The 27644-nt window shown below is 43.7% G+C and overlaps 1 protein-coding gene across 5 annotated transcripts in view; it reads right to left on the reverse strand.

Annotated features, from left to right (window-relative positions):
• Positions 1–27644, reverse strand: part of drosha (drosha ribonuclease III) — a 140924-nt gene that overhangs the window by 92109 nt on the left and 21171 nt on the right. For all 5 annotated transcript variants that reach the window (XM_014414118.2, XM_014414117.2, XM_014414119.2 and 2 more), the window contains 6 exons: positions 27393–27467; positions 26091–26260; positions 22768–22892; positions 18275–18374; positions 13827–13934; positions 8722–8829 (listed from right to left, as the gene is read on the reverse strand). In XM_014414118.2, coding sequence (XP_014269604.1) covers positions 8722–8829; positions 13827–13934; positions 18275–18374; positions 22768–22892; positions 26091–26260; positions 27393–27467 — 686 coding nt within the window. The remainder of the gene's footprint in view (positions 1–8721; positions 8830–13826; positions 13935–18274; positions 18375–22767; positions 22893–26090; positions 26261–27392; positions 27468–27644) is intronic.

Here is a 27644-nt window from a genome sequence, read left to right on the forward strand (position 1 = left end):
GCATGTTGAAACAGCTTAGGTTTTACTGATTTCTTTGATTTGGAAGCTCCCACAGACCCCGCGGCTCTTTGAGGACTTAGCCTTCAATTGGTGTTGTATTTAAATCTGTTTGTTAAGTAATTAATGCGTTTGATTCAATTAATTCCAATCTGGTTGTTGGTGTTACCCCCGTTTTCATCCTGCTGAGTGAGAACTCCAACGCTGGCATCTTCCTCGCCTCCATACAGCTGGCCAATCACAGAATGGAGTGGGAGTGAATATCGGATGGATTGTTAGAAAGGTACAGAAATGGTTCGATACAACCCTTCTCCAATTTAACCCCGGGCATGTGTGGGAGAAGGAGGTTTCCAGAGCGAGCCTTCCAACAAGCAGTTCTGATGAACCACAGCGGGGCACACCACATGGAGACTGCAAGAACTGTAAGAAATCCACTTGGGCTCCTTGTATTTTCTCAGACAACTTTATGAGAGGGGAGTGGGCAATATTAGGCAAGTTTAAGAGTTAACAGTTCTTTCAGTCTCTTCACTAATACATAATGCAAACTATATCCATTGCAAACCACCTTTGCACTGCAAGCGGTGCTCTCCATCACAGTGAATCGAAGAATGTAAACATCAGGCAGGCGCAGTAGTCTTCAAGATGAATCATTCGTACAATATATCTGTCTCGTGTTGTGGTAGTTGTATCAATCAGTCAAATCAGACAAACTAGAAATATAAAACTATAGCCTTAGGTACTGGTTCAGATTAAGCGGCTGAAAAATGAAGCAAACTGGCTATAGTTTTTCCCTCAAAGTGAGTCAATCGCAATCGACTCACGGTGTCTGAACGTACCCAGCTTCACAGCACAAATAAACACGTTTACAGCCAGTTTTTTTTTTAAAAACAGAACAAAACAGATATTTTCTTACACAACAAGTCTGAGTGGGATGTATTTTAAATAACCCATTGACCTAGATAACTGAGTTAAGGGCGTGGTCACATTGATTGACAGGTGTCTTGACAAATGGAGCTGAAAGATATCTCTTAGGCCTCGTCCACTGCTCTGAGTAATTAAAATGGACCTCTTCCATGTGTGGGTGATTTTGATCCATTTCCAAGCATTTTTAAAGTTATTTGACTAATTTTATGGTTTGCTATTTGACACAAAGCATTTGAGTAGTGTGTACTTTGGTTCTGGTGAGTGAAAATCTAGTATTTTACTAGCCTGTTGGTTATATATACCTACATACATATATATGGATTGTCTGAGTAAAGATTTAGTTTGCCAAACTTTGGTATAGTCTGTCTAAAACATTTCTTTAAATTAATTCTTTAAAACAAAATAAAAATAAAATATCCCTAAAAATTGATTTGTTAAGGTTTCTGAAAAACCTAAAAATATTTATGCAGTCTTGAGATTCTTTTTCGGGCATTTCAACCATGAGAAACCCACAATCATGTGACCTGAATAGCTCTCACAGCGATGGGTTGGGGCAATATCTTACAGAGGTTTCACACTTTGGGTCCAGGTATGTTAACGACCCATTCCTTTATGTCACACCTTGGCTTTTGACTGCGATGACTCGCGTGATTAATTGTGGGTCAACGACCATCAGGACTACCTTCAAATGGGCCAACCCCCAGTAGGGATTAAATACCCGTACCTTTTCACCAATTTGAAATGAAGACGTCTTGGATGAGAGGTGAAACATCTTTACAACCTGATAGAAGTCTCCAGTTGCTTTTTTTTAAAGCACTCAAGACTACAATGTCTTGGATGACTGAAAACCTAAGCTTGAGTGTGAAATTCTAGTATATATTTTATAACTTTGATTGCACTGAGCTAACCAAATCTGCTAGCTAGTTAGCTGAAAATGTAAGCACTCGGGACTTTCTAAAATGATCACACATTGGGCTCCAAAAGCAGCAAAAATGCTAAATTTTTACCTTCACAACAGTACTTCACAAAGAAATAGGTGATGTCAAGCTGACTACACCTATTCTCAAGCCTTAGCCAATAACAGCAATCAACCCTTTCAATTCCAATATTAAAAAACATCTGGTGCCAAACACCCAACCTGGCGGCCATATTGGATTGTCATGGGTCCAATTCACGCTACATTTTAGCTACTGTTAACAGTTAGTTCCATATTGTAGTTCATGTGTTCAGCAACCACAAAAGTCCTGGCAATAAATAAATACTGTATCATTCTAATATCCAGCATACAGTACATAGCACTAGCAATATTTTATTTTATAAAATGAAAAACTCAGGTATTCAACCTGAAACAAAAGAAAACATTCAAAGCATGTGAAACGGTATTCCCCAACTGAATCAAATGGACACCTCAATCACATGGATGGTAATGTGTCGCCATGAAAACAAATAAAATACCCCAGTACACAGAGTCACAGTCGTATTCACAGGGGCACACAAACAAAAGCATGCAATATCAGAGGCAGGGCTGTGGACTTGTACAGTTAAATTATTGAGATGCTCTGTGATGCCTCTCATTCTGTCAGCATGGGTCAAAAGCGAGGAACGAGGATGAAGCAACAGGGGGCTGGGTGGGATTATGAGGGTCTGTTGGATGTGGGGATGCGGGAGCATGTGGCGACCATGAACACGTGTCTCTCCAACCCTGCCCCGCCCCTCCTAAGTTTTAAATGTTAAATGTTTAACGGGGAGGCTCTCAGAAGAGGAGCTTCAAAGGGCCCAGGCTCCACTGCAGTCGGGCGGGGGGGAAGTGCAGAGTGCAGAGGCTCCCGCTCTCAGGCTGGGTTTTTGTCAGTTGCCTCATGCCGGGATCACATTGCCTTTCTCTACTGCATAAGCAGGTATGTTGCTGCACAGAGAATCAAAAGATGTTTCATGGCTTCGCCGACTGAGTTTACTATGGTGAATGTACATCAGCAACATTTATTCTCCTTACAATTTGGATTTACAGATAAGCGTTCATTAAACATTATAGAGAATGAGCTGAAAACAAGCATCGATTGCACCCAGCTCTTCTCAGATGATAAGCCGCTTTCATCTCTTATGAAAAAAGGGAAATAAATTCTCATTCCTTTAACAGGAGTACAGCTCATTACTCTACATAGATGGAACAAGAAAAGCCATTCACAAATACATATTCAACTGCTCCAAACCCAGACAGACCACTGAAGTCTGGCTCCTCATTGGAGAAATACTCACTATAGCTTTCAACATGAGGATTTAAAGACTGTAGGCAAGTATATATGATGACCTGTGAGTCAGTCTAGTCTATATTTAAAGATCCTGAAAAGCATTTTCATGAAGCACTTCTGTTTTTGTTTCGGATTTGAAGTGTGAAATGTAATTGATATTTATAGTATTATTCCAGGGTTTTCTTCCCATGCTGGTGCTGTGCATAGAAATGAGCCTAATAAAGTGTGTTAAGTTGGTATAATTCTACATGTCAGGCTGGCTCAAGGACTTAAGGAGTGAAACAAATATGTAAAATTAATGAGATGAAATGCAGATAAAACAAAAATAACTATATTAATAATAATAATAATAATAATAATAATCACTGTCAGCCCAAAAACCAGGAAGTGGTGATACATTTGTTGATCCATATACAGTGCAACCACGTCATGCGCACGCTTTTCTTGGTGCGAAAAGAACAAACTCGCCTGTTTGAGATTATTTTTGTTTTATGCCACAAACCAAGCTGGTAGACCCAAATGAAGCAGTCAGGTGAAGGACACCTTGCACCTCTACATGAAGAAACAGGTGAGGATGAACAGATGCTTTTAAATTATCACCTCCAATGTGTGGTAGCGTCAGTTCACGGTAGAACCGCTGAGGGGGTCATTTTGATCCCTTGGCTTTTTTAAAAATCATGTAACCACATCTCATATTTCACAACTTTTCCTAAAGTAGGTGGTTTAATTTAAGTTTTTAGAAAGATAATATGTGATGTGGGGGATAAAAAGATAAAGAATTCATGATTACTTATACCTAGAATCACTGAGGACGTCATTTTGACGCCACAGAAAATGATGTAAAACAACAGATGTGGTATTGCTTAGCAACACAAATTTTAATATGACGCCTGCTGTAACGTGAGACACAGCTAGATAGCTGTGATTGATAAATAAATACATAGGGCACTGTAGTTAGGTAAAAGATGATTAATAACTGCAGGGCTGATGGGATGTTGGCCTGGGTCAGAGGGAAAAGTGTGGCGTACCGGGCGGGTTGCAGGCTGTTAGGGCAGTGGGGGAACCGTAGCTGAACTGAACAGAGTGTGGAGAACCAATCTGAGCAAATACAGAGTGAAATCCTGAGCAAATTAGCCAAATCTGATGGTTATAGGGCCTCAGGAGGAGAGCTGAGGGGCTAAAGTGCAGGCAGATTAGGATGGTCTGATAAACTTTAACATTAATAAATCTATTAAAACGTGTTTCTTATTCTATTTTAGTTGTTTTTTTCAGTATCTTTTTTAGGGCATCTAACTACGGAGCCCTGCAAGGGACATTGGAGAAAAAAAAAAAAAAAGATGAACTTTTGCGAGATCTTCGCAGGTCGCATTTGAAGGCCGAGTCGGTGTATCCTTCGTGGCCCAACTGTTACGGCCCTATCAGGGCCTCCTCCTGAAGGTGCTTGTGTGGGCGTGTCCTACAATCTCTTCTGCCTGAGGTGCCACCTTTCTCTTTTACACAGCTGACTCGCATCAGTAATTAAAAGTATTTAAGCCCAGGGAAAGGTGAGCTCTGGGCCAGAGTGCCATGTGTTTTTGCTGTTTGCAGCTAGTGAGCTGCGTGTCTGTGTTTGCAGCTAGTGAGCTGCCCTCTCTTTTTGACTTATGTTTTACTTTACTGACCAACGCTTGAGTTTTGTTTGTTTCCTTAAATGGTGATAGCAGCTTGTCAGTCTCTTTTAGTTGAACATTAATAGAAACTTTAATAAAATTCTTTAATTTAACCATTTTGACTCTTTTTTCTGACCCGGACACATTTTGTTATACTCCCCCACCCCCTCATCACCTAGACCCCTTTTAGGGGAACGTAACACCAACCTATCCCAGAATTCATAGCACGGCCCAGCCAACTATAGTTTCCAACAATGGCAGCAGCTACTTAGTTTTAATATTACTCTTTCTGCATCACAAAATAAACTTCTAACATATTTTCAGGCGTGAATGTAGCTGTGTAAAGTTCAAATATCTGCTCGGCTTATCAAGACATCACATATTTGCAAAAGTGCTGTTACGTCTGTTACCCACCAGCTCGAAGCTGACCGGGAGGTCGAGGCCACTAGAGGCTCACTAGAACCGCACTCCCGGCGCATCGTGCCTCGACCTCCCGGCGCATCGTGCCTCGACCTCCCGGCGCATCGTGCCTCGATCTCCCGGCCAGCTTCGAGCTGGCGGCCTCCGAAGGATGCGGCCTATTTTGCGAGATCTCACAAAGGTTCATCTTCATGTTTTCCCCTCCAATGTTCCTCGTGGGGCTCCGTATCTAACACCACTTCATCCAACATTCAATTTTACATTTTTTTGTAATCCTTCTACAATAATTAAATCGTTTAGATGTATAAGCTGCTGTTTTTGTTTAGTGAATGCTACTATATATTTTAAGATCTAAATCACTTGTAAAAGTACTTATTTTGTAAAATATTTCACATATATTTATAAATGAACAACTCAGCTTCTGTAAGAAATTACCGTATTTCCCGGACTACAAAGCGCACCTGAATATTAGCCGCACAAGCTAAAATCAGGGGAAAATCCTGTTTTGTACATACATTAGCCGCACCTGACTAAAAGCCGCAGGTGTTTCAATGTTGACTCATCATATGTAAGAGAATATGCACAAAGGGAATTGTCAGGAAAGAGATGGCTGTTTGGAGACACACCCCTTTTATTAATATTTTGAAAAACAAGTTATGGGTACATATTTGCACATGTGCTGTGCTTCATAAATGAGTAACAAATGTAGTACATAACAGTAACCTACAGCACACCAGAAAAATAGATTCGGACTACCTTTTAGGCTCAGGTGCAGTGACACGGCTTTAACAAGAAGAAAAGTCAGTCATTCACCACCATCTTCCTGCGCACTAAAACCACCAAAGTCCTCTTCTCCAGTGTCGGAAACGAACAGGCTCAGGATGGCTTCGTCATCCACTCTCCGCTTCTTTCCTTCGTTGTCACTTTCAAAACCAAAGATAATCCTCATTGTCATTGTCAGTGTCAGAGTCGAACACCCTCTGAAGGGCCGTGGCGGTGTCCTCCTCTTCATCATGCAGCAGTCCAGCCCTTCGAAATCCGTTGGTGATCGTGGATGTTTGCACACTTTTCCACGCTGTCAGAATCCACCGGTAGAGTTGAGCACAACTTGCTTTTCGCAAGTTTATCGCCGCTCATCATCCACGACTCCCGCTGAACGCGTAGCGCTACTTTGAAGTTTGTTTTTCGCGCTACTTGTACGGCACTATGTTGCCTGGCGGATGGACATGTGACCAACTTACCACTCTTGAACCCCGATCCTTCCGCCAGGCAACGTAGTGCCGTACAACAGCGGAACAAACAAAACAAATCGTCTTACGATATGACAAAAATCATGGAAAATCCATAGAAAAGCCGCACCTGACTAAAAGCCGCAGGGTTCAAAGCTTGTGCAAAAAGTAGCGGCTTATAGCCCGACAATTACGGTACTTGTTTGTCATTGCTCTTGTTGTAATGCAGGGTCAAAACAAGCAACAAGCAAAGCTGGTGCTTTGGCATGCATTACGCAAGACTGACCAAACAATCCACAACAATTTGTTAGTCGTACTGAGGAGAAGCTCTGGCAGTCTGTGTGTACACCCTCCACTGCAGCTGAATCACAGACAGTGTTAAAGATGGATGGACTGTGGCTTCTGGGTCTGAAAAGTGAAGCCAATGCAGAAGAAACGCCTTAAACCTGCATTTTTTTTTTTTCATGGCCACCAAGGGATGAAAATTTCTCAGGTTGTATAGAAGTTTATGAGAAAACAGCACTCAGCTCCTTTGCTCTGTGACCTCAGTAAAAACTTAGCTGATGGTTTTTTGATCGCAGTGACTAGTCTCAGGTTATATTGATGATAATATTTAAACAACTGGCCACCCTGGATAATACAGGATTATCCAGGGTATGCTGACTGAGCGCAGTTTCATAGCCAGATCTTCTCTTTTGCTCATCACATGGTTACAACTTGCAATGCAACCAGTTCGCTTCCTTGTGTGTTGGTGTTTGTTCCATTCTCCTTGAAACAAACAATATGGTAGCCACTGTGCCAAAACTTTTATACCTATGCGTTCGACACAACTAAGGATAAATTATATTCAAAGCACACAAACCTTCTATCAAAGTACAATTCATTTGTAATGCAATCAAAGGGTGGGAGCTGATTCTCCTCATGTTAAATGAGCGGACTGTCACAGGAAAACATTTATCTCATTAAATGTGATCATCCCATCCGAGTGGAGGCAAATGAGAAGTGACGGCGGATCTGAAACCCGCTCTGACTCGGAGCGGGGCTGTTTGAGCAGGCACCGCTGCACTCCTGCAGCCGTTCTGTCTGAATCTATCTGGGCGCAGAGTGTGTGTGAGTGCTGTGGGACATTAGGCGCTGCTGTGTGTGTGCTGTAGATGAGGAAAGTGTTTTAAGCCCAGCAATGATGGCTCCCTACTTGGGTCATTTCAGTCCCAGTAGTGGCGAACTGCTGACAGCCCTGGCTTTGTCCACACACAGATACACAGCGATGCCACTGTATTACCACCTCAATGGCAAGAATTGCAATGCAGGCAGGCAACAGGCGCTGCAGAAGCCTGTAGTGCGCGCTGCCTGTGAGCTGTTATGTATAAATGATTGTTTTTCTTTCCATCTGTGCGTCTTCTACGGGAGATGAAGGAGTTGAAGGAGAAAGGGGGAGGGACAGATCAATTAACATATCCCTAGAGAGACCAACCATTGAAGCTCAAATGGACATCTTCACGATGAAAGAGGCCGCAGCTTGTCAGCTACCGGCTGGCCTCGCAAGCCAGTGTTTCCTTTTTAGCGCTTGTAATGACAGGTCGTCATTATGCAAACGACAAAAAGGCCAATCATTGATCGATATGTGCAAAAACCACACACAAATGCTCTCAGACCACTGAGCAGTCTGGCACACAGACACACAGAGCCCTGAGCGAATCTTAATGCATCCTTCCCCTTTTTAACTATGTATAGGCTACAACACATTGATTTCTAATGTATCAGGTTATGACAGCTCTTCAATATTGCTGGAGGCAGCCGTGGAGCTCACTCTGAGAGCACACAGCTTGAGGCTGTGGACCTGACAGGGGAGAGCTGGCATTACGGAGGAGGCTGTCGTTGTCCTGACTACTGTCACTGCAACTCACAGCAGACCTGGGCTGCTCACTGCAGAGATATGACTCAGGCCAGTGTGTGTGTTACCCTAGCTGACTCCTGAGCCCCTGTTTCCACCTGAACTATCCCTGCAGAGGTGGATCGGGCACAGTAATGAGGGGAAACGCTGCCTCCCTGGATCTCTGTGCATAACAAGCTCCTGCACAGAATGTTTACTTTTTTATCGGCCTATCTAACCTGTAGACTGTGCACCGCCTGAAAGCACTGCACGGATTCGCCTAATGTTATCTATCTTGTTAGTTATCATCTATGCCAGCCTTTAAGTAAGCTTGGGACAGGCCTTCACAGTCACATCAAACAGTCATGACAGATTCTTACCTGAAGGAGGCAGCGCTCCTTGAAGACATAGGCGATGAGCTTATCCAGATGCATGAGACACTGGTGGTAGCGGATATGATGGGTGAGAACGGGGAGCATCATGGCGTGCTGTGGAGGACAGAGAGAATTGACAAGCAGTGTAAGAAAGGAAGACAGGAGAGGAAGAAAAAAATAGAAAATCTCAAGTAACAGGAAGAGGCAGAGAACAAGGATCATGGCGTATATGAAAGAAAAGTGAAGGGAGCGTGTTTTGAGAGCAAGTGTGATGAAGAGATTGGGAGAAAGAATGGGAGAGGGTTGATGGAGGGAACGGGGAGGGAGAAATCAATCAGCCAGTCATTATTTATTAAGTGGTGCTCTGCAACAGAGAGATGAAATAATCAAAAACCCAATTGCTGTAGAGCGAGAGGGAATGACAGAGATGGGGGAAATTCACATTTGGACAGGACAGTCAAAATCGAAGCCCATTCTGACATGTTGACACACTTACATTGGAACAAACGCTGACAGCCCCCGCTGACCCTCACATATGAAAAGAAAAAAGTTTGAGTGCAACAAAGTAAAAGAAAAGTCAAGGGCAGGGTGGGGTTGGAGGATGAGCTGCGAGTGAGGGGAATGTGACAAGAAAAGTGGGAGTTAAAGCGAAACAGTCGGTGGTCGGATACTGAGCTCGGCAGTCTGCAGAGCCAATCTGCGGAATCATTAGCCGAGGCTTATCAAGTCTTCCCCTCGGAGTGACTGAGAAACTGTAACAAAGGCTGGTGTACACACATTAACCCTGTGCCACCACATGAGAGAAGAAGGAGCCGTGCATGTTTTAATTAGTGCTACTGGGGAGGGTGAGCCCGAGGCCCGGCGGCTACAAGCGGTGCTGCCACGTAGCCCTGGGGCCATCACAGGGGCCGTGGTGACACAGTCCCCGGGCCTTGTTAAGCAGCCAATTAAACAAAGCCGGGGCCCGGTCATGTCTGCTGCTCCTGACCTGTTCTTACGACTGCCTGAGTGACTGAGTATGTCTCTGTGTTCACAAAGGCAGGGTGGGGGCTTGTTAGAGAGTTGATACGCCACTAATTAAAAGGTGAGAAATTCCTAATTTACTGTCACGGGTGACGTTTGGGTATTTTGGACACCTTCCAACCAGGCCAGCAGCCTGAATTCACTTTTTCTTTGATTTAAGTATTACAAGCACGACTCCACACCAAGGCTTTACTCTGGGAAGCCAGTCAGGTTTATTATCTTCCACCCAAGCATATTTGGCACCTCATTTTAGCGATAAAAAAAAAGTTATATAATTATGCGTTGGAGAGATTTATACCACCTATTATCGATTTACAAAAGGATAACTCCATGCTAGACATGCTCTTTTCCAGCTTTTGTTTCTACTTTAGCGTCTTGGACTACAGCTCTCGCTTTTGTGATCTGCTGTTTGCGCAATCCAATCAGAACCTACGGTGGGTGGAGAAATGCAGATCTGAAGGACTACCATCAGAAGCTACAGTGCAAGACGGCAGAGCTGGAGCTGGTTGGGTGGAGACTAACCCAGCTTTCACAGTGCATGAGCCTAGGTAGACCCTGGAAGAGTCGCCATCACGGGACTAACACAGAGTCAGCAACCCTATCGTGCATCTCTTTGGACTGTGTGAGGAAGCCAGAGCACCCACTCAAGGGCTAAATTCAAACCCAGCACATTTTGGCTTTTCTCTGACGGATGCATCACGACCAATTTGCGTTTCACCGTCTTGCCCAAAGACGCTTCAACATGTGGTCTGGAGGAGCTGAGTAACCAACTAGTCTTCTGATTAGCAGATGACCCCCTCTACCTCCTGAATCACAGCCGGTAGAGCTACTTAATTAATCATTAAATAACAATTTTGTTAAATTAACAGCAACTTGGCTAGTGAGGCAGAAAGCAGAGAGAATACATTGAGAATTATGAATTGAACAGCGTGTCTTGGCATGTACAGGGAGAACACTGCAAACCGGGACTGCTGTGAGGCGACAGCGCTAACCGCTGTTTAACCACCTATGCTTCCTGTTTCTTTTCGTTGATAGGCTCATTTATTTTGATGCACATTGAGCCATGTGTGATGTGAGTGAAAGGCCTCTGGTTTACAGTGCTTCCACAGATTTTATTAGGCTGTATATATTGTGCAACGTAAACTACTGCAGAAATTCACCTTTGCAGGCGAGCTTTATTACCTACCCCTAACACAGCTGATACAGTTGTATTTCTCCATGCTTTGCCTTAGTTATATAATTTATAAGTAGGTGGATTAATATATATATATACACTAAGTAATTGCTGCAGAAAACATAGACCCGCCCACACTTATTCTCTCCACTGTAGAAAAAGAAAAACAGACTTCCCTTTGAAATGTTTTTGACTGTCTGACTGAACATAAATGTGATCAGGGAGCCAAAAAGAACAGAAAACAAAAGAGTGAGAAAAAAGGCAGTGAACAAAAAAAAAAAAAAAAAAAAAAATATGAACATAAAATAAAATTGTGATGAATAAATAAGTCCCATCTCTGCCCCCGATGTGCAGCCCGGTCCTTGACAGAGCCTTTCAAGTGAAACAACCTTGGTGTTGCCGAACGATGTTTGTAACAAGGGGGTTGATTTTGCTCCGGGAAAAAAAAAAAAAAAAAAAAAAGACGAAGTCTGCTTTTAAAATCGAGAAACTATGGGTCAGTTTTGCAGCTATCTATTGTCTGTGTCACATGTTGTGTAGACTGTACCGCTGCAGTTCGGACTGAAATTATTCATGAAGCAATTAGTCGTAGCGGTACAGCTTGAAGCAAATATAATTGGACAGCAATTATGGATCGGATTCTTCTTTGCTAGACCTTGCTGTAAGAGAGGTCTGGCTTGCACGGCTAGAACATTCTGTCATTCCTCTCCAAATGTGAGCAGCAGCATCAGCTGTAGGATACTTTCACTGCACTACATTGATAGTGGGTGTGCCGAGAGAATAATACGTGCTACGCTGATGCCAATTATCTTTTCAGTAAGAAGTTTAAGACAAAAAAGATCCTAGAATAGACAATAAATAAAAAATGCACTCAAACAGACTTAGCTATATCATTACACTGACTATCAATGTAGTGCATGAGCACACGAAGCGCTCTGTTTCAGTGGGCACAGCGCGCTGCTTACACATTCAGGGTTATGGTTCAAGTCTCATTAGTTCTGCCCGTTCGAAATCGCGTGCACACATCCAAGTGCAAGTTGAACATGCTGCTCCGCTTCCTAGAAAATGAGCTACAGTTACGATAAAAATAAGAATCCATCCTAAATATATTTTTTTGCTGTTAAAAGTGCATGAAATGCCGAGTGACAGTCAAGTGGCATATAAATAAGCTGTCCAGTCGGAGTCGTTACTTAATGAAAGGTATGGCTACCGCTGCGGCTCTGTGGGAGTACGCTTTGCCTACACAGATTTTGACACTTGAATGGAGAAGTGACGCAATGTGTGGAAAGAAGAGAAGGGTGTGCGGCTGTGGCTGTGTAGTGGACGTGTCCGTCTGAGTGGAGCCACTGCAATATGTGCATGTGTCCAACTTCTAGTGACTATGTTTGCTTTTTGGTTTTAAATACAAATTCAGTTTTATTTATACACAGCCAATGCACAACAGCAGCTGCTTTAAGTGGCTTCACGTTGCAGGGTAAATAACAAGGAGTCGGCGACAGTGAGAAGGAAGAACTCCCTTTTAACAGGAAGAGACCTCGTGTTTAACTAAACTCAGGGAGGGGCAGCCAACTGCCACGAGCATACAAAGCGAGCATTTAACTTTGTACCCTGAAACTATTGCACTTACATTGTTAACAGATATAACGTAGACAAGATTTAGACAAACGTTAGCTAAACTGTAGCTAAACTCAGAAGGTGGCACTAAAAAACATGTAATTACAGAGGAAAACAGTCCATAGAGACGAAAACAATGCAAAGTAGAATCCCACGTTAAAATACTCTGCCTATAGAGCAGGCATAAAACAGTGCCTGCTACAAAAAAAATGATTTGGGTCCACTCTAACCTGTACCATGTAGCGTCACAGATCTATTTGCCATTTCTGATCATGTTAATCCGATTATTTGACAGATTGTATGACTTGGTGTGTGGCTAGTTGTACTAAGAAACCATCCAAGAAGGATGCACACCAGTTTTGATGGATAAATGTTGCGTATTTCCTTTGCATATTAACTGAAGCTAGTGCCAGTAGCTGTATCTGTATAGTCTGTGAATGCACCTTGCTAACCAACCCTAATAGTATTAACTGATAACTTCGCAGTTCTCCTTCTCTTCCATGTCTAAGTACAGTCATTAATATGTTTTTGCCTATAAACCCGCCCTCCCTGCTATTAAAGCTGTCTATAGTACAGTCAAAACTCCAAGAATACTAAAGCATTATTGTCTATTTAATTTGACAATGATGGGTAGGATTTAGCTGCCTTGCTTTTCCGTGTCAGTCAGCAACAAGTGTTATAAGTAGCTGTGGTTTGATTCCTGGTTCCACCAGTCTGCAGATCCTTGGGCAACAAACCAAATCTCAAATGGACCCTGATGCATCCATCAGTGCGTGAGTGTGCATTTATTTGATAGGTACAAAGTGTTTAAAGGCACAGAATAAAGCACTGTATGGGTGATTGTGGCTTCCAGTAAAAGGGATTCTAATGCTTGAGAAAAGCGCTATATAAAAACCAGTCCACTTACAAAGTTGATTCTTTCATTCTTGAATGAAAATGCTCCACACTCTGTGCTTTCAGCTTCTTGAATTTGGGGATTTTTTTGAATTTAAGGTAAATGGGGTTTTTTCTCTTTACTATAGAATTAAAAAAAAAAAAAAAAAGTCTGTAATTGAAATAATCTTTATTTAGTATTCTATTCAGTCTTGTTAGAAATATATATATATAAATCTTTGTTTTAAAAGATTGTTTATACTTGTCTCTCTGGAGTGCATTAAAGGATGTTTTGAATCTCTTTACTTTTAAAAGCACCAGGGTGTTATGCTTCATTGTTATGTAACTGTGAAACAATGTGTACATTCGTTTGTTCGATCCATGGAATCGGCGCTGTATGTGCATGCATACAATTGAGTGGCGTTACCTGACAGACGTCGGAGCGGATGCCAGTCTTCCAGAAGCCCTGACTGCTGAGCTCCACTGTGACCTCTCGGCGCATCGTGTTCTTCTGACGGATCTTCTGAAGAGCTTCCTGCCAAACAACCAGCCAGTCAATTATTGATCCACTGGAGCACAGCCTACGGGGACAGCTCCCATCCTCAAAACCTCACCCCACCCTCGCTCCCCCCTTTCTTTGACTCTTGCTTTTCCAACAGATAGGCTAGCACATGTAATAATCTGAAACCTCCATGGCAGGATACACATATAGCATAGCAGCAGACAGCAGCAAGAAGAAAAGTGACAGCTTTGCTGGTTCTAGCTAATTGAGGCGCTGCCGTAGGTCAGCATGGCTGTGGGGAGTGGTGGTTGTGGTGCTCCTGGGTGTAAGAAAGCTGATGATGAGGCTTCAGTCGCTGCAACCAAGAGCTGAGGCACCTGCCTGCCCATTAGGCCCACCACACCAGAGCCTAGAGGTACCTCCATCAGCAACACCAGGAATCATTACAGACACACAAACAGACAAACATGTCAGCCCTACAGCAGATTCAGCAGAGTAAAAGGAGAGTTTGAGTCTGAGATAAGAGGTCCTACAAATAACAACCAAGATGGAAGACGTATTGACAGACAGCACCTCCTAAATGTGCGTGCGCATGCATTTCATTCAGCGGAGACGCTATCGACTCTGTCTGAGTTAGCCGTGATCTGCCTAAAATGGAACGCCAGGAATTTTCGACTCGCAGAGGAAATAAGAACAACAAAGGCATGAATAAATAATGCCATCCTACTTTGAACTGTGCATCAAAGTGAACACCGTCACCCACGCGCACAAGTGCATGTGCAACCACACACACACACTTTCCATGGACAGCCAACCACTGTATATGGAAAGCAGTAATCACAGAGAAGTGCGAATGATATGTAAATGCTTCATTTTTGCAGGACGAAAATTTGAGCGAGAAGCACAAAAAGTAAATAATTAACCAGTGTGGGAAGGAGATGACACGTAACTTTCTGCTGGTCAAAGAGACGAGTCATGGCACATTTGACTTTTATCATCATACTCTTCTGCTGTGAAGAGTGTTTGTGTTTTTGGAACAGGCTGAGGTCAAACACCAAAGACACTGTCTGAAATTCAATGACTGTGGAAGGCAAGTGCACATCCGTAGCTTGTGTGCACCATTTACTTCAGCTTTTGCTGGTTCATTTAGGGCCCTGTAGCTTATTCCTACCATATTGTTTCCAGTACAAAGCAGGAAGATTAAAGCTTTTGCAATTTTAGGTCATCCAGCATATGATTTGCTAGAGCTGATGCCCTAATTTCCATAAGATGTGCAGGAATGCTGATAATGAATACCAGTGATTCTTTATTAAACTTTGCTGTGCTACCTTCTTTAGTCCAGACCACTACAGTAATTACCCCACGTTTATGGTCTTGTTGTGTTCCACCTGTGGGTATGCGGAGCAAGAAGCCAGATGAGGTGGGGGGGGGGAGAAGGAAGACTGCCCAATACAGAACAGAGCACAGCAGATACTATCGAGTCAAAAATAACATGACTAGCAGTAGCAAAGGTTAAGAGTGGGTTGCAAGCTGGTTTGCAGAGACATCATAATGCTATGGTAATGAGATCAGCTGATGTGCCACCATCACAGGCTGAATTTTGCAGTCTAACCTAATGTTACGTTCGATGATTGGTGCCTGTTCTTCTGGGTAAAATCTCTGTTTCTACAGAGGTTCAATGTACTTAACCCATAATCCAAATAATCCAAACAAGATATAATCTAAAGGGTGATTTACTGTCTGAAACGGTGTGTTTAGAGCAGTCTGATGCCTGAGCTTTTGGCCCACAGGGATTACTTTGACATGCACTGACCTCTTTATTTGAAACCTCAGTCATGTTTAATTTTAGCATCCAACAATGTAGCAATATATATATGCATGACAGAAAATAAGGCAAAAACATAGCAGGTCCATTTTAAAGAACCAAAAGAATAAAGTAAAGAGAGCCGCAGTCTGAAAACTGGGTAGAGACATCCTTAAGAGCACATCCCTGTCGATGCTGAAACGTACTGAGGAAAGAGAGCGTTAAGTTCTTGTGTGGCCGAGCTGAAGCTCAGACTCGAAACCAACAGAAAAATCTGTGGAGTGAGTTTAAGATAGCTTTGCGAAGATGCTGCAAAAGAAGAATCGGAGCAAATCCCCAAATCCACATACGCCGAGCTGATAGAGAAGACTCGAAGCTGAATCCACTGTCAAAGCACTGACTCGGGGCTGAATACTTATTCAAATTAGAGATATGAGATAATAAAGTAGCACAGTTCTGTATTTCATTTTCTTTCATTTCTAATACAGAGACAAATAATATCTTATAACACACTTCACCTATTCGCTCTATGTTGGGAACAATTTTAACCAAAAACTTTATTTATATTGCAAACAATCACTGCAAAAAAATACGACAGCGTTGTTGTGTGAATGGTTTTGAGGACCGGTCAGTGGTTTGGCTAAGGGGATGCCACAAAGTCCATCTGGGCAACACAGCCAGCCTGCATGTCTGACAGACACACACGCACACACACACACACACACACACACACACACACACACCCCTCCCCCCCTACCTCTCTGTGCTCTCAGCATGAGATGCAGAGGGGGCGCAGAGGCGTGAGCCAGGGTGTGTAGGCCAGTTTTTGCCACACCTCTGCTCTCCCCGGAGCTCTGCGGACTTCAGGGGGAGTGCGGAAGTATCAAAGGGCCCGTCTGAGGCGCACAACACCTCTGACAGGGTGCTTCTTAAAATGCCTATCAGATGAGCAGACATTTAGTCTGTCAGTGAACGACCATTTACAGAGGAAGCTTCAGTGTTCCCTCGGGCATTAAGTAAACAGCAGTGCCACACTGCCACTGCAGTGAGGAGACACTGACATGGCTAATGCTGCTGGAGGAGCATGATGGATCCACTGTTTGGGTTCACTAATTGCTCCAGTGCAGGTTGACAGTGGGATTGTCAGGGCCTGTTAGCCGGGGAGCTTTGCCGAGCTACCTGGGAAACGAGCTAATTGAGCTCCGAGTTCTCGCTCATTATTGGTCCAGAGTGTATCAAACAGTCCAAAGGAAGAGGCTGGATCTGCAGCACACTCAAAGAATTAGAGGAGAAGCTGTGTCTGCTGTAGAGAAGTTGTGAGAAGGATGCAGTGTGGCAAGGTGCTTGTTCTCGGCTTGCCCAGGCCCCACACACTCTCACACAGCACCACCACCCCATGAATCCCCGTGGCTACACGGTTATTACTTCACTAAACCTAAACCTTTTCCACTCCTGCTCCCAGGTGGAGGTTTGACCTTCACAGTCAACTCGAGAGCGCAGTTACAGGCGTTTTATTTTGAGCAGTAAAAATCAACTAAATTATGCATTAAAGGGTGGCATCGCATTTTTCACATCTGTCATAAAACAATATTCAGGTGCACCGATAATACCTCGACTCGTGAGACTCAGACTGCAGAAAAGTTGAATTTTAGCCCAGAACACAGGAAGTGCATTAGGATGGGACGCTTCAATGGTCTGTATGCACAGAGGCATGCTAGAGCCCAGGTGATCTGGTCACCTGACTGAATTAAATAAAACAAATGTGAGTCGTCAAAATAAAGACAAAGGAGTTAAAACAGATAAAGTGGAAGAGAAGGTGCGAAGAGTGAGAAAGGTAGTAATATAGTGCAAACTTTTAATGTTGCTCTGTTCTTCAGTGCACCATCGTTCGACAGTGCAAAACTTTAGCAACATAAGAAAAAATATCAGAAACTATGAAAAAGGTTGAAATGGCCAAAATAATAGTTTAACAATAAAAAATGACTAAATATCCTCGCGTTGGCTGGACAATTGGACTGTTTAATCAGCGGTAAAGTTACGCTTTAAGTAAAAGCAACCACTTTAAGTCTGATATTCACACACAAAAATAACATAATTTGAAAAACTCCAGGTATTAATGTGTAGAAAATTACCTCTGCTACAAAAAAAAAAAGCATTAAATGCAACAAAGTGTGGCTACGTTTTCTTAACAACAACAACAAAAAAAACTAACAAAAAGAATCAAATATTGCTGCCTTTGTAAGTTTTGAACATCTCACTTTTGTTGAGTGAAATAGCATCTTTGTTACCGCAATAACGGCGAGTACTGGCAGGGAGTTTCCGATAAGCAGCTTTTGAATCAGTGCGCACAGCAGGAATAATAGCAATGGTAATAGTTTTGTTTTTGTAATTAATATCTGCGAATCTCTTACTTCTGCAGAGAGAGTAAGAGCGCCAGTGTTGCAGCAGCACCTTTCATATCTCCAGGACACGCGCTTCCACTGAAAGCGCCTTCTACTGATAAATTATGAGTGTGAGAAAAGAAACAAAAAAATACATATCAAAGGCGGTTTTGTTTTCTTTCACCCACCTCTCTCTGTGTCATCTTCTGCTTGTCGATCTGCCTGACCTTGGGGCTGTTGGCCAGCAGGTGGCGTAGTTTCACGTAGCTCTTCCACAGCTTCTGATACCTGCGGACGGTAAATAAGGAGGTGACATGCTGACAAGTCCACCCTCTCTCTTTCACTCTCTGTTTCCATCCTTTGCAACAACACATCAATATTTCATTTGAAGCTTGCCTGATATCAAACATAATTTAACAGCAGCCAGCAGCCACTGTTGCATCAGCTGCTTGTGTGTGAGGGGCAGTGGACACAGAAGAGTCAGTGTTTCAGATGTCCACTGTTTGAGCTGTGGGCAGAAGTTCACACACACACACACACACACAGATACTCACAATTTTCTGCTCACGTCGTAAAAAAGAACGAAAAAAAAAAAAGGGAACAGACGTGACACTGGCTCGAGTTATCTCGCAACCTCATTCTCATTTTCTATAAAACTCTATTGTCTTTCTTCTCATTTGCATCTGAAAAGAGGCACGGAGTTATCGGCAAGGTGACATGTAGCCATGATACCAACCACCTCCCCCCTCTCTCTCGCTTCCTCTCTCCCTCTCTTTTCAATCAGACCCCCTGATTGATGCACCAAGGGCCGGGTGTGACCGTTCTGCTCCCATTCAGGAGACTTTCTCCTCATTTACCCAGAGTTATTCAATTATGATTGGTGGGATGGAGGGGCTTGGGGGACAGGATGGCGCGCTGACAGGGAGAGTGGCATAAAATGACAGAAGGAGTGAGGGAGAGAGAGGAGGAAGGAAGGAAGGGTGGAGGATGAGGAGGGAGGTGGTGGTGATGGGGTGGGGGGTATACTGTGGAACAGAAGAATTATAGAGCTTTAATAGCGGGGACTTCATTAGAGACTGAGACGAGGGAATGAGGCGGCTTTACCGCCCCGATTATCAGCTCACCAGCACCTCCGCACAGAAGCCCCGCTCGGACGAGAGACGGAGAGGAAGAAAGGGAGAGCGAGATGGAGAGAGAGAGAGAGTCTATCCAGCCTGGGAGGCCCCCTCGTCCCCAATCCGCTCCAATGACCTTTCCACAGATCTGCTGTGTGCTCTCAGGGTAGCGCTGCCGCGGCTCTCGCCATTCCCTGCACATGCTTTCATTAGCATATGCTGCCTCTTTCTTTCTCTTCAACCGCCCCCTCCCCTTCCTCCCCCATCTCCAGCCCTTTTCAAATGTAGACCACTGCTGGCTTCATCTATCTGTTACAGTAATGGCGCTTTGGCATTCAAACACAGCTTTCCGGCTTCAAAATTCCACAGTGGAATTTTAAGAACAGTGTGGAAAAATCTGGGAAGTGAAAAGTGACTTTTATGTTTACTTTGCTCTTTCATATACCCACTACAATGATGAAGTACAATACTTGTAATATTGGCCTAACACCACCGTCTCTGTATCTGGGTGCTGCATGGTGGAGCAGCTGTCCACACCCCTTTTACGAAGGCCCAGAGTGGGACGACTGTCTCTTCTGGTTTGTAAATACGCTCCAGAGCGCTTTAAGGTGCAGATAAGACACAACGATAGGGACGCATTGATCAGATATTAGTCCGATCCTTACTCAATAAACCATCCACACAAACTGATCCATTTAACTGTGTTTGCCTCTTTGTTTCCAGGACTGCAGCAGCTAGTAGGAGCACTATATAGAAGGAAGTTAGCAGCACAGCAGCAGCAGTTTGGAGGGATTTTACACCTGATACACCAACAGATTTATTTATACATTTTGGTTTTTTTTAACTGTTTTTAAGGAGTTTGACATGACTGAAAAGCTGAGATAAGACAAAGCTTTATTCAGTCAGAAAGACTTAGGGTAGAAGCTAGAGGGACACTTGGCTAAGGGTGCACAGGTGATTGTAAACAGTTTAAGTTTATTATTTTACTTCACATGCTGACGTTCGTGTGTGTGTGAGGTGATGGAGAAAAAGGAGAAAGCAGCATGACTGCAGCTTACAGCTGGATGCAGTAGCTTTATGATTCTCTTCTCTCGATCTTGTCAAACGCGCTGGTCTGCAGGTTTTTATACATGTTATTTGTTTGGTCATAATTTCTTATATTTCGGAAGTTCCACATCAGGTTACGGTTAGGTTAGAGTCAAGAATAGTTTCCGACTACGTTGTAACGTAGATTTCCCGCTGAAGTATAATTCATCCATTAGTAACTTTTCCTTCTTTAGCCAAACAACCTGTTATAGGTGACTATGTGCTAAACCAAAATAATCTAAATTCATAGAAAAATAACAAAACTATTTACAGAAACATGAAAACAATTTAAAAAATGTATTATTTTAGCCTGGTTTTCACATGCTGCATCTCATTTCAACTTTTGCGTTAAACCGATTGTCTTTTCAAGCCGTTCTGCCCGCACTTACAGTATCTCAGTCCGATTTTTTTCCCTCCATGCATCAGTAAGTCTACAAACTAACCCTGTCGCTGAAGAGCTTCTTTGAAAAGCGAGAAAGAGCCAAAGATGAGACACCAGAAGAGTGTCAGAGTGCCAACAAAAAGAAAGCTGCATTTAAAAGAAAAGATCAACAATCTTACTGAAATCAATGGTTCATCTCAACAGGTGATTCAAATGCTCTGTAAAATAAGTGGCGACCAGACAGCTAATGAAGCCATGAAACAAGCTCAAGGCTCCCAATGCATGAAGCTGCTCCATGGTTAAATCAAAAAAAATAAAAGTAGACAATTTTAATCCATTAAACATCGTAAATATTAAAACTTTTAATGGGGGAAAATATAAGTTTTATATATTTGTGTTTAAAAAAGGTCATTTATTGTAAAGAAAGTGTATAAATTCCTTTATTTCTTTACGTTTCTGTTGCTTTAGTCTTTACATTGCACTCTTTGCCTTTTCAGACCAAAGACTTGACTCCCAGTCATCTGAGAAAAATGAGAAGCCTTCAGCATTACAGGACCTGACAGCATCAAATCAACTTCATTTTGCTTTCCTCATCAAACACTGTGCACCGTTTTATTTCCATTCTCCTTAAACGTTTGGAAAACCCATTTAAAAATAAAGACAGCCGCTTTTGCGTTCTGTGAAATGTAACTGCAGTGAGCTACGCAGGCACGGATAAGAAAAATGATGCATGGAAACACTGTGTCAGTACGGTGTCACTGTCAGTGTCAGGAGAAAACGGCCCAATCACGGCTCGGTATGCAAATTATGAGCTCAGCTTCAGGCTCATGAGTGACAAGAGACTCTGCCACTCTGAAGCCGTACATCAGCGAGGCATGAACGTGACGGCGTTCGGTTCAAACTCGAGCCACGCTGGCGGCGTTGTAGTTATTCAGCGAGACCGACATGAGAACCCGACAGCACGTTTGAGGGCTTTTCTGAAAGAGGGCTTCCGCCTCCTCTGCATAGTTTTTTACCCCTTCTCCCCCGTGTGTGTCGCTCCTGCTTTTCTATACATCTCCTGACCTCTGTCATGCCATCACTCCTGCCTCATTGGTCGAGCTGGGGTAGCTCGAGTGGCAGCCCCCGAGCGCACGTGTCCAGCGGTCGGCGCGGAGGGAAGACGACAACACAGCATCTTCAGTCTCCCGAGTTAATATATGCTGCTGCTGTGTCCAAGACTCCCTCTCTGTGGCATTGCTGCAGCCGCAATCAACACCGACTCCTGCCCTCGCTACACGCATCATTAGCAGTGGTAGGAAATCCTTTCCGCTGGTCTCTTACTACTCGTTTCTGCATCGGCTAATGATGTCCCAATCCATCCATAAATTTGTCGTTGTCTGCCGCTTTGAGAAGTTTGACATGGCAGCAGGGTGCACGGGGATGAAAGTGCTCAGTGGACAGACTGCTAAAACGTGGCAGCAGGGGAGAGGGGACATTAGTCAGAGGGAAGAAGCAAACTAGTTCTGCCTAAATGGATTCCCTAATGATCATCCTCTTGTTTGCATCTTCATCACCACCATTTTCCTCCCGCACCTCCCCCTGACTGTTACGCTTTAAACCAGACATTTGAGTTAAAAAAGAAAGCCACAGGTTTAAATTTAGCATCAGAGTGCAGGAGTTGTGTGCCGACTTTTGATTAGCGATGTTGTCGCATCTCTTTGAACACCTCAGAGACTGCCGCTCACATGATCTAATACACTGCTTTTGTTAATTATGCAGCGGCACAGTACAGTATTCCCTACTGCAAGCCCTCCGGTGCGTGTATGTTGCATTACTATTCACGAGACAAACCGCGCCAGCTCCCGCCGCGGAGGCACCCAGCGGAAACCCGGGACCCGTGACGACGCATGTAAAAATGTCACGCCGCTCGTTTTCTCTTCCTCTTCCTCCCCTTCAGCTAGCGCCCCTCCTCTTCGACATACGCTGCTCTCGTCTTTCCTTGACGTGCAACGCCGCCGGTTCTTCTCTCGCCACCGAACGAACGAGGAGCGGTGGGAACGAGGGGGCCGGTGAGCAGCGGGGGAAGATATTTATCTGTGCATGTCGGCGGCCTTACTGGGGGTCTCCAGCGTAGCTTAACTGCGCGGGCCGTATCCCAAAATGAACGATGATGGGGAAAGTGATGACGTCTGGGTTGAACTGCTCCCTGTCCAGTTGGTCGATGCGCACAGAGCTCGGTTTCTGCGGGGGGGGAGAAAAACAAAGAAGTCAGCACAGCGAGGAGAAACATATTTACATAGCTACCGGGCAACCATCAATCAGTCACCTGCTGCCAGCATGTGAAATAAAAAATAATCCACCCAACAAGGGTCATCTGTCACAGGCGCATAATGAGATGAGGCCCAGATTGTGCTCGTAGCGTGAGCGCAACAATGATAAAGCGATGCCGGGGATGGCGAGCTAACTTCTGACGCTCTTATCGGGGAGGAGATTGACAGGCAACATGTCCTCGGCCGACTCCCAAATCACAGTTAGCCTGTCAGGCGTGTGGTGGGATCAGAGGAAGGGGCCGCGGCATAAGGAGCGCTGATCTGCATGGCAGATGGCTGGAGGCCTGCGCTCACCTTGACATTAGCCGCGTCCGCCCGTCGCCGCCTGCATGCAAACTTTGATTAGAGAGCGAGAGGTCGGCAGGCAACTTTGATTGTGCCGTTAAAGCGACATAATCAGGTTTGATTGGCGGCGTGATTGCCCTGTTTACAATCCCGACAAATACACTGTAAATGCTAATTCACAGATCTTAGGCCATTTAGTGTCCTCAGCTCCACCACCTATGCTTTAATTCACCGTAACAGATTGAAAGGTGATGGCGTCAGGGGAGCCTTGCGTGATTGGCATCGGATGCTTTCACTCGGAGCAGCATGTGACCTTGGTGTAACGCAGCAGGTGAGGGCTTTTCACAGAGCGAGAGTACGGACGGGCTGACCTACACCACTTAGCCCTGAAAGGACATTTTTATTGATTAGGGAGCGCTGTATGGTTTACACTTAAATACCTGCAAGAAAACACTTGTGTTTGCTATCAATTATGTGACTGACGGAAATGAGAATGCCGCTGGTTTGGTTTAATTAATCTATTGATAAAAATGCCTGGTTACAGTGTATTTTTCCAACTTAATTGCAATGTTAGCTGCAGTTTAAACTGTGTGTATAATGAGCCACTTTATTGCCATCTGCTATTTGCTGTGCTTGTTCTCTACTACATTTAGTAAACTTTCCCACTTCTGTTTTTTTTATAATTGATTGAGCCATTTTGTTCTATTTAAGTATTTTTAAAGCTGCTTTTATTTCATTGAACACTTTTCTTTTATTATACTCCATTTTACTGCGCTGTTACTTTATTTTGGATTTAACAGAAACTTCCCACCTCAGATTTATCTGAAAGAAGTCGAGGGGAAAGATTCACTTCCTTAAAGTAATTATGCATGACGACTTAAGCTAGGTTGTTCCTGTTTTTCAGGATAAATATCTGATTATATGGCTCTGTGAATGTGGTCTCACAGCTCATTGGCTGCTACACTCATAAGAGTATTTCAAAAATTCATACTGGGGAAAACGAGAGAGAAACATCACAAATTTTGAGCATAACATTAACACAATCTTGCTCTTTCTAAAAAAGTTCACGTGGAGCTGGCACATGGTGTCATTCCTGGGGAATATCACAGTGAAGTTTCCATATTATACACTTAATATCTGCAAAATCATTCAGCAGATTTGGACTGTTTTAAAAGAAAAAAAAGTTAGGTCCTTGTTTATGAGAAGCTGTAAATCAAATATCAGTCCCCTGCCTGCAAAAATGTGGTTTCTGCAGGCCTTTAAATTTGCTGTCAGAGATCAAATTTAAAGCATCCATCATTCTCTGTTAAGCTGACACTGCTGAGAGTCCGTATTCATAGAGCCACAGTACCAGGTATTTACCCTAAAACATTCGAATGACCGAGTGCAAGTAGTTTTCGAGATAATGAAATTGAAAATGGCTCCTAAAAAGATGCGACTGCCATGCCTTGAAAAGCATTTTGGAGAAAACTAATAACAGCAGGAGCCTGAAATTGTGCGTAACAGGGAATTTTTTTTAAGATAAATCTGAGATGTTCAGGTGGGAGGCATTTCATAAACTGACATAATGTGTGTTTTGGCTGCTGTTACAAAACATCTGGGATAATAAGGCCTTCAGCTTCTCTTTCCTCCCTCTCCTCCTTGCTACAGAGTGGCGGGCCTAAATTGACCCTTGCCAGGCCTCACAGCGGGAGATTAAAAAGAAATAAATCCAGAAGCAACAGCCTGAAGAAAGTGCAAGTGTAAAAAACAAAGGGTATTATGAGTTCATATGTTTTGCCTGCTCAGCTGATTGGTTTAGTTAACATGTGCAGCCAGAGTGCCAAGTTATTCATGGCTGCATCTCAACAAGGTTAAACTTGATTCGATGTACCACTGCTGGTAGAGCCTTCGTCATTTTATCTTTAACCTGGAAGTGGGAAATAAACACCCTGAGGTGAGTTCACGCCCGTCACCCACCGAGCACGTGCACAGCTGCTAGCGCTACACTGACTGAACTCTCATCCCCGACCAATCGCAGCCGCCGGGCATGACAACTTTCCTGTTGGAAACTCTGCCCTGGACTCGGGGAACTTGTGATTGGCATGTTTAAAATATTAATTTTCCAGCATGTTTTACAGACAACACACAGGAATGGCAGTGATTTAATCAAAGCTTAAGGCGCTGGGCTTAGAGCTGTAAATATTTTAAAACCATGCTTGGTCAGAGAGAATGAAGTGGCTGTAATCAGCCATCCAAACAATCACCAATATTGGAAAAAGCTTCCTGGGAGTGTTGTGATCCATTGCTTTGACCCTTGCCTCTGATAACTCTGTTTTCTTCAAAAAGGGTAAAGCTCCAGACACGACCTCCTTAATACACTTCGTTTGACTGGCGGTCTAATCGTTTAAGTTGAGCGCAGCAATGGAAGACCATTATACACCCACGGTATGGAAAGCCTGACAGCAACAATTCAGTTCTGCCAGGAACAGCAGTTGACTCAATAACTCACCCACACCAAAGGTTACACAATCACATTCACTGCTCATATGCAACATCCTTGCTAGCAAGGACATCTTCACCTTTACCCAGACACAATTTCTGTACCTCCTTCATAATGTGGGCCACACGAGAAGGTTAACCAACTTTGACTGCGACATAAAAACCTTCCTGCCGTAATAGTGCCGATGACAACAAACGCCCTGGGCATAAAAGGTGAGGCTGCTCGTGTCACAGGCTAACAGGAGCAGCCTCATTCCTGCAGTGTCTGAGGGGACGTGCAAACGTCCTTGAAACGTCAGACAAAGCCACCTCGGTGTCGTAACAAAGAAGCCGAGGGCCTCACCATGCCCGGGTTGGTGACGATCATGCCCTTGCACTCCTCGGCGTACTTCTGCCACGCCAGCTCCTCCCACTGCAGCATATCTGCAATCTCCTCCTCAGGGACCAGGGGCTTGCTGCTGCGTAGTAGGTAGAGCAGCACCTGATGCATTGACAGCACCTCCTTCCCGCCATCTGAGACATTTCATAAACACAAAGAAGAAATAAATTAATAAAGCCACGTATGCATAGAAGCTGAAGACAGAGTTCAACAGATATTTATAGTTAATGGGAAAAAAAAGGAAAATATAAAAGCCTCACTGCAGTTATAGGAGGTTAACTGTTTCTCCGAGCATCCATGTGTTGTTGTATAAAAAAAAAATAAAAATCAAGAATGCTGTTGGAGAATATTCTCTGTTTTATACATCTAACCCGCCTCACCTCTGCCAACTCTCAGTTTCTCAGCCAATATTCAGCGAAAACATACTGTGAAAATGTCCCCGTGCATTACAATGGCACTGTTCAGGAAGTGCACAGGTGAGCAGGGGAGCTGATGCAAGGTCGGACGGCGCGCGATACGTGAAGGCACATAATGACACGCTTATAATAACAGTCCGCCCTGAATTACAAGATCAGAAATAAGCTGAGAGGCACCGCACACACACATATGCATGTGCAGAGAAATACAGCTGAACACATGCGTGCAATCACGCAGGTCAAACAGAGGCAGTTTAATAGACACTCATGCAAAATTGATTGACCTCCATTTCAGATGGACACAAATCAAAAAAAAAAAAAAATCCACTGTCCTCTCAGTCCGGGATGCATTAGGACTAATGCACACCCGGCGACTCTAAATTCCAAACACACCGTCATCGTGCTCTCACTGTAACTCCCCTGTTTGCTCTCTGCCTCTTTCCCCTTTACAGATCACATCAGAAACACTGGATTGGGTCTTCTGGCGCTTTTGTAAAAGAGACAGATAAGTGTTTGTAGCCGAGAGAACTGGGAGAGAAATTGTTTTTTGATGGAGAGAAAGTAGGTGGGCACGGCTGTCATGACAAACGCCGCGGTAATATCATAGTGCACCAGCACCATCATGTGCATCAAAGATGAATACCAGGCAGACACGCAGAGGCTCAGGCACTAACTCCATCTGCCATTTTACCAAGAACGAACCACAACTATCACCATGAGTGTAAAAGCTTTGAGTGGATATCGCTGGAGGAGAGTTTTTTGGTTTTAGGCAACGTGAGACAGCTTAAGAATTACAGACCACAAGAGGGAGACAAATGGCAAAAAAAGATGGTTCTGTGACGAGTCCTACCGGGCAGAAATCTGACAAAACGTGGCATGAAATGGAACCGTGGGCATCCAGAGACCTCCCCGTCAGACTCCGGATCTGGAAAAAAGACATTTATTAATGACACAGTCTTACGTGCTTTTCACTCATTATTAAGAGTCTAACTTTATGAAATTGAAATGAAGACCCCAATTATTTAAAATAAGAGTTATTAATAAGAATTCAAGCTTTTCCTTCATATCATGGATGTGACTCTAAATGTGAATTACTATGTTT

This window comes from Maylandia zebra, linkage group LG9 (assembly GCF_041146795.1).
Source record: "Maylandia zebra isolate NMK-2024a linkage group LG9, Mzebra_GT3a, whole genome shotgun sequence".
Taxonomy (NCBI): Eukaryota; Metazoa; Chordata; class Actinopteri; order Cichliformes; family Cichlidae; genus Maylandia; species Maylandia zebra.